The following is a 7,047-nucleotide window of genomic DNA, read 5'->3' as shown; positions in this document are numbered from 1 at the left end:
GCGTTATTAATGTAATCTCCCCAAAAAATGGAATGTTTTCTTTTTCTGAGAAAGAGATGTTCTTTTTGTCATGACATCAATTTGAAGACATTTGTTTCTAAGTTAAAACAGTCCAAATTTTAGTTGAACTCGAATGAAGGAAAACATAAATTCCGAATTGAATTAGTTTAAACTTTTTCAACTGAGAAAATTACATTAATTAACAGGACATTAGTATAACATTATTTACTAAAACATAAATAGAAGTGGAAGAACAAGACCAGGGTGTTGGGTTTGTCAGAGGAAACAACATCGTACGAGAGAATCCACCCGGGAGAAGTGATTTAAAAATGAAGAATCTATTGATGGGACGGAAGCAAAAGCAGATGCTAAGGAGAAAAATATATATATAGAGAGATATGATCATGTATGCATTATTAAGCAAAGAGTAAACAAGCATATATCTTGTAGATCATGGCACGAGAGGATCCTCTTTCTATTGGGGGTGTGATAGGGGATGTTCTGAACCCTTTTACAAGCTCAGTTTCTCTCACAGTTTCCATCAACAACAGAGCGATTAGCAATGGCTATGAACTGAGGCCCTCTCACGTTGCTAACCGCCCTAGAGTTACTGTAGGTGGTGAAGACCTAAGGACTTTCTATACTCTGGTCAGTTCTGCTAATTAATTAACTATCTAAACACTACAAACTCTTAATTAATTATCTTATTAACAGCTACCCGCATGTTTTCTGCATTAAATTTTATGCTTGAAATAGGTCCTGGTAGATGCAGATGCACCTAGCCCTAGTAACCCCGTCTTGAGGGAATACCTTCACTGGTTAGTTCTCTTTGCTTTTTTATCCAATCAAGTCTATATATCGCTAGAGTATACTCAACTGATTTTATAAAGAAAATATATATTGTATATTTTTGTAATTTTTTTTTTTTGTTTAACAATGGCAGGATGGTGACAGATATTCCAGCAACCACAAATGCAAGCTTTGGTAAGTACAAATGGGATGTAGTTCACCTGTTTCATTCATCAATTGATGATCAAGCTAGGGTTGTCTTGTTTTAGTTAAAGTTATTAATTATTAAACCCAGTTCCTTTTCATGCACTTAATATTTATAAATTAATTCCGTCTGGATGCAAGCCTGTAGCTAGAGATATCAGTTTAGAAGAAATCTGAAATAGATATAGGAAATTTATTCAAAATTTAAAAACATAATTTGTTAATTTTTTTTCTTTTATCTTATTTTAATAAGTTTAATTTATGATTAATATTATCCTTGTGAGATTAATTTGAGGCAAACTGAAAAAATCAGTTTTGAAAACATCAAAATAAAATGAACATCAAACAAACCGATAGGTTAAGATATAGTTTTGATAATCAGATGTAATAGTTACCCTTTTGTTAATTATTATGTGTATTATATAAGAGAATATGAAAGTGTGATGAGTAGCATTATTTTGTTGATTGAAGGAATTAATAGTATTGTTAAAAGACTTATATGCAATATGCAGGTAGGGAAGTTGTGGTTTATGAGAGTCCACAACCTTCAGCAGGGATTCATCGACTTGTGTTTGTGTTGTTCCAGCAATTGGGCAGAGACACTGTAATCAGCCCAGAACTTCGCCATAATTTCAATTCAAGAAACTTTGCTGAAAATAATAACCTCACACCTGTTGCAGCAGCTTATGTCAACTGCCAAAGAGAGCGTGGCTGTGGTGGAAGGAGATACTAACTTCACTAAGGATTTTGGAGAACGTGTTAAGTAATTATAATTAATATCATATAATGTCAAATAAAGAAAATAATAGGTGTTTAGAGCAATAGTTAGCACACCACTGTCACTTAATGAGAGAAATATAACTTACAATTAAATAAATAAAATCTCTCTTTTTAAACAATTAGAGAAGGTTATCTTCAATACTAGAGTATGTCATTCAGATAATTCAACAGATTATGGCTGCAACCGAAGAAAAAAGAAAAAAAAAAAAAGTGTATGCATGGCTCATACCTACTGAGACTTGATCCAGTAATATTATAATATTAAGAGTCTTTTGTTTTGAATAAGCATGCTTCAATAAATTACACATGTTATTACTACCATTTTACTTTTCAATTTTATGATATATTTTCGTTTCTAGTTATCCTTATGTATGAAAAAAAATATTAATTATTTTCTAAAAACAGATAAACATTTAGCTTTATTTTGTTAGGAACAGCATACAATTTTTAGGTAAGATGTTCTTACAACTATATTCACATTTGGACGTTTGCTTCAGTATTTTTCTTTTTATTTAATTACTCTCAAGTGATATAAATTGAAAAAATATATATATATATATATATATATATATATATATATATATATATATTTAACATCTTGGACGCCATTTTAAGTTGGGTATAGTTGTGAGGTAAACTTCTCTTCGAATGAATAGTTTAAGAACTTAACTTTTGTAATATTATGTGTAAAACTAATTTAAAAATAAAAACCAATATCTTCCTTTGTACTGTACGTATATGGTCGATTATTTATCGATGATACCAGTACTGATGTCATTCTTGAACCAGTGCACATAGGCCATTAAATTGACATGTATTTGGTTCATCTCAATTTAGCTAGTGCAATATCATATACATTACAAGAAAATTACAAATTATCGATAGATTTTATCGACGAATTTAAATCTATTGGTAATATAATATTATTCACATAATTACTTGTTCAATTATCTGACAAACTTATTCGTTGATATGATCATATGAAAAAAAAATTCGATGAAAATATTGGTCGGTAATGTTTTCATGAACATTATCAATGAAAAGATTCGTCTGGAAACTAAACAGAATGAAAGATATCAAAATTTCATATTCTCTCCTTACTTTCTTCACCATACACATAACTTTTCTTCCCAAAGTTGAGTTTTCTCCTCCAAAACCAACGATTGAGAACTAGCGCCACTGTGATGCTTCTGGAAGTTTGTAAATTTCTTAATATCACCTGTCACGTGTCTTGAACAACAACTATTAAGATACCACATGAACTTCTTGATAGAATTTATCTGCAAAGTAGAAAGAGAAAATATTATTTTAGGTACCCAACCTTTGGGTCCTTTGGATTAGTTAGACAAATATTTAAATTATTTTATAACCCAAGCAAACTTTCCACAAGGAATACCATAATGGTTTATTTTACATTTATTTGATGTATGACCTTTATTCATGCAATAGAAACAAGTAGCAACATTTGGTTTCCTATTACTAATAGCTTCATGTTCTACCCAAATTTTACAGATTCTATTATTTTTAACTTTATAATTATAGTTAGAATAGTAATTTTAATTATATTTAGGAACATATTTGATTTTATTTTTATAAATATAATCATAGTAATTATAATTATATTTAGGAATATTTTTAATCTTATTACTATAATTATAACCGTAGTAATTATAATTATTTTTAGGAACATGTTTAACAATCTTTTTAATTTTTGAATTGTTACTACATTAAGTGTTGGTTGTTTTATTTAGAGACATCTTTTTATTTGAACAAGAAACACGTTCTTCAATTTCGATATATTTACCTTTTTTATTTTTCAAATCCTTATTTTCTTCAAGAATTTTTTTCATGAGTCAATTTTAATTCTTTAAATTTCTTCTTTAATTTTCTATGAGCATTATTTAATTTTTCTGATTCACATAATAATTTTTTATATGTATCAAGTAATTCACTTTCATTATAATATGAAATTTCAAAGTTGTTAGAGATACTTACTTGATTTTCAAAGATGTCATCATCAACCATCAAACATATGTTGGCTTGCTCATTAGATTCACTTGAGCTTGTTGTAGATTCATTATCTTCCTCCCAAGCAATATATGCCTTCTTTTTCTTGAAGAACTTCTTTTGGCCTCTTTCTTCACCCTTCTTTGGGTTTGGACAATCTGCATTCATGTGTCCTTTTTCACTACAATCATGACACCGATAATTTGGCAAAGATTCCTTGTTTTCCTTCTTTTTGCCTTTGAATCTTCTTCTTCCTTTGAACTTCATGAACTTATTAAATTTCTTAACGAAGAGACTCATTTCTTCATCTTCTTTAGAGTTGTCTTCTTCTTTAAGACTTTTATCAAAATTTGCTTCGAATGCCAAAGTCTTTTTCTTTCCTTTTTCTTCATCCCTGTTCAATATCCCGAGGTCCAGTTCATGTTCTCTCAACTTACCAAGCAATGCAGCTATTGACATAGTGTTGAGATTTTGTAACTCACTGATTGCAGTCACTTTTGGTTGCCAAGACTTGTTCAAAGATTTAAGAATTTTAATATTTAATTCATCATTTTCAAAGGACTTACGTAACCGAATGAGATGATTCACTACATGCATCAAGCACTTCTAGACATCTATAATTGTTTCCCCTTGCTTTGTGTGGAAAATCTCATACTCTTGGATTAGAATATTTCTTCTAGTTCTTCTAACATCATTAGTTCCTTCATGGGTGACTCTCAGCATATCCCAAATTTCTTGAGCATTCTTACAGGTTGAGATCCTTTAAAACTCATTAACAGTTAGAGCAAATGATATGATATTGCGAGCCTTAACATCGTGTTGGAATCTTCTTCTATTTTCAGCATTCCATTATTCTCACGGTTTGGGTTCCTCCAAATTATTAATAAACATAGTAGGAACAAAAGGACCATTTGTGACAATTTCCCAAATCTCACTATCAATAGATTCCATGAAAATTTGCATTCTCACATTCCAAAAAGCATAGCTTTCTCCAGTAAACAATGGAGGTCTATTGATATAGGAACCCTCAAGAAAGGTTTGATGTTGCCCCGTCATTTTAAATTACTACCAAAGCAAGCTTTGATACAAATTGTCATAGTGGTGCAGCAGAATGGTTAACGTGTTCAACAAACCAAAAGGGGGATGAATTGGTTTTTTATTGCAAATCGTTCTTTTAATAATTTTCTCGCAAATATAAAAATTCCTTAAAACAATTTAAACAAATTTAAAGAGTAAGGGAGATAGAAAATTGGACATGTAATTTTTATACTGGTTCGGATCATCCAAATCCTACATCTAGTTGTTAATCTCAACTGAGAATTAACGCTTCACTAGCATAAACCAACAAATTGTTACAATCACAAAGAAAATAAACAAGTTGAAGGTTAGAACACCTCTTTTGTTACCCCAAGAGATGAAACTCACTTTCTCTTCAACCCACAAGGGATAAACACTTCCTCTGAATGCTTCATGAAGGATGATCGCCCCCTTTGAATCTTCACAAAGGATGAACACCTCCTTTGAATCTCCACAAAGGATGACAGGCTTTCAACTAAGCAATAGCAAGAACACTCAATCACACTCCTAATGAAAGTTTCGCTCTATGCCAACATGCCAAGTTCTTAAAGCCACAGCACAAGGGTTTCACAAACCCTAGAACACTTACCACCACTCACTACATATAAAAATTTTGAAATACACTTATTTCGTATGTTGTATGTTAGAATAAGAGTCCCAATCAAATTTATAGAGATCTCACTCAAAGATACCACAAAATTCGTTGTCAGCTTTTTAGTGTGTAATAATCGATTATCCTGATATGGTAATCGATTATGAATTAATGAATGCACAATAGTGAAAAGCTTGCTTGAAAATTCTCACAATTGCTCATGATAATCGATTATGGCAAGTTTTAATCGATTATTGATAATCGATTATCATAAGTGGTAATCAATTATCTTTATTATAAAATGAGGTTTTCTTATTCAAAACAATTTTTAATGTAACCTAAGGCAAACAATACAGAGAATCAAATATATAAAACACATCATATACATCAATCTACTAAATTACAAAAGCTATAATATAAAAACAAGTCTTCATGACGATCTTCCTGCAACAAGAGCACTTGAGACTTGATTTTGAGATATCATCAAAATTTCTGCTCTTCAGCTTTATGCTAATGGTTTTTGTCTGTTTGGGGTTTAGGATCTACTTCTTGTGTTTAACATTTAAGTTTTCTTCTTGTGTTTTTGTCCTAAGTTTCTTATCCTAGTTTCTTTGTTGTTTTAATCTTTTTCCCTTAGACGATAACTTATAGCTTGTAGACATGTTCTTTTTCAATAGAGTTTTATCTTATTGTTTCAAACCTTTTGTTTTTTATTCTATCTTTGTGAGTTTGTGATCTCATTGGCTCTCTTAGCTTGGTGTTCTTCTAGGTTCTCATATTTCTTCAGAGTATTTTTCTTATATCCTAGGTTTTTTTTGTCCTGGTGTCAAACTAAAGATTGGTTTCCAAACTCATGTTTAGGTTTTTTTCTAAAGGTTGGCTTCCTAACTTAGGTTGTGGTGTTTCTAGTTGTTCTATCTTTGAGTTGAGCTAAGATTGGTTTCCTATCTTAACTTGGGGTTTTTCTAGCCTAGTGTTTTCTATCCTAAGGTTGGTTTTCTAGTTTATGGTTTCCTATCACAGTGTACTAAAGATTTATTTCCTATCCTAAGGTTGGTTTAAGTGTTTTTCTAGTTAGAGATAGCTCTCCATACACAGAGATTTCTTCGGTTATGTTATTTAGTTAAACTTCAAAACCAAGACCAAGTTTTCTACTAGACGATCTTGTTTTGTAATACCTTGACACTTTTCCCTGGTTTTGTACTAGACGAGCTTGTCTTGTAAGGAACTTGTTGTACCTTGACATTTGGGTATAATGATTTTTTGTTAACATATTAAATCTCTAGATTATGGGAAAATGGTTTAAGTTTGGGAAAATCTTGTGTGATGGAAATTAAAGGTTATTTATATAAATTATGTAAAAGGATGTGGTTGTGTGCTTGTAACTAGGATTGGAAATATTATATTATTAGTGGTTGATATTTATAATCTTGATGTGTTCAGGTAGTGTTCTAGATTACTAGTTCCATACCATTAATTAATGGATCTTCTTATCTGTGTGAATAGAAGAAACACCCTTAGTCTTTGTGACAACGAATGGTTTGTGTGACAACGAATGGTCTATGTGACAAGGAATGGTTTATGTGACACTTATGTCT

At 30.9% G+C, this 7,047-nt stretch overlaps 1 protein-coding gene across 1 annotated transcript; it reads left to right on the top strand.

Moving 5' to 3' along the window:
- The first annotated feature begins 432 nt into the window (after positions 1-432).
- LOC106753828 (protein RICE FLOWERING LOCUS T 1-like) lies at positions 433-2,082 on the top strand. The gene is made up of 4 exons (XM_014635691.2): positions 433-648; positions 757-818; positions 944-984; positions 1,506-2,082. The coding sequence occupies exons 1-4, from the start codon at positions 454-456 to the stop codon at positions 1,724-1,726; spliced, it is 519 nt and encodes a 172-aa protein (XP_014491177.1). The 5' UTR covers positions 433-453; the 3' UTR covers positions 1,727-2,082.
- The last annotated feature ends 4,965 nt before the right edge of the window (positions 2,083-7,047 follow it).

The sequence above is a fragment of the Vigna radiata genome, unplaced genomic scaffold, assembly GCF_000741045.1.
Source record: "Vigna radiata var. radiata cultivar VC1973A unplaced genomic scaffold, Vradiata_ver6 scaffold_7, whole genome shotgun sequence".
Classification (NCBI taxonomy): Eukaryota; Viridiplantae; Streptophyta; class Magnoliopsida; order Fabales; family Fabaceae; genus Vigna; species Vigna radiata.
Note: the sequence above shows the minus strand (reverse complement) of the source record. Positions and strands in the feature narration are given on the sequence as shown.

What these genes read in the sequence shown, in the direction of transcription:
- LOC106753828 (XM_014635691.2), top strand. Translation starts at nt 454, where the DNA reads ATGGCACGAGAGGATCCTCTTTCTATTGGGGGTGTGATAGGGGATGTT. An exon ending in TAAGGACTTTCTATACTCTG is followed by an intron (nt 649 to 756) that starts GTCAGTTCTGCT and finishes TGCTTGAAATAG; the next exon opens with GTCCTGGTAGATGCAGATGC. An exon ending in TTGAGGGAATACCTTCACTG is followed by an intron (nt 819 to 943) that starts GTTAGTTCTCTT and finishes TAACAATGGCAG; the next exon opens with GATGGTGACAGATATTCCAG.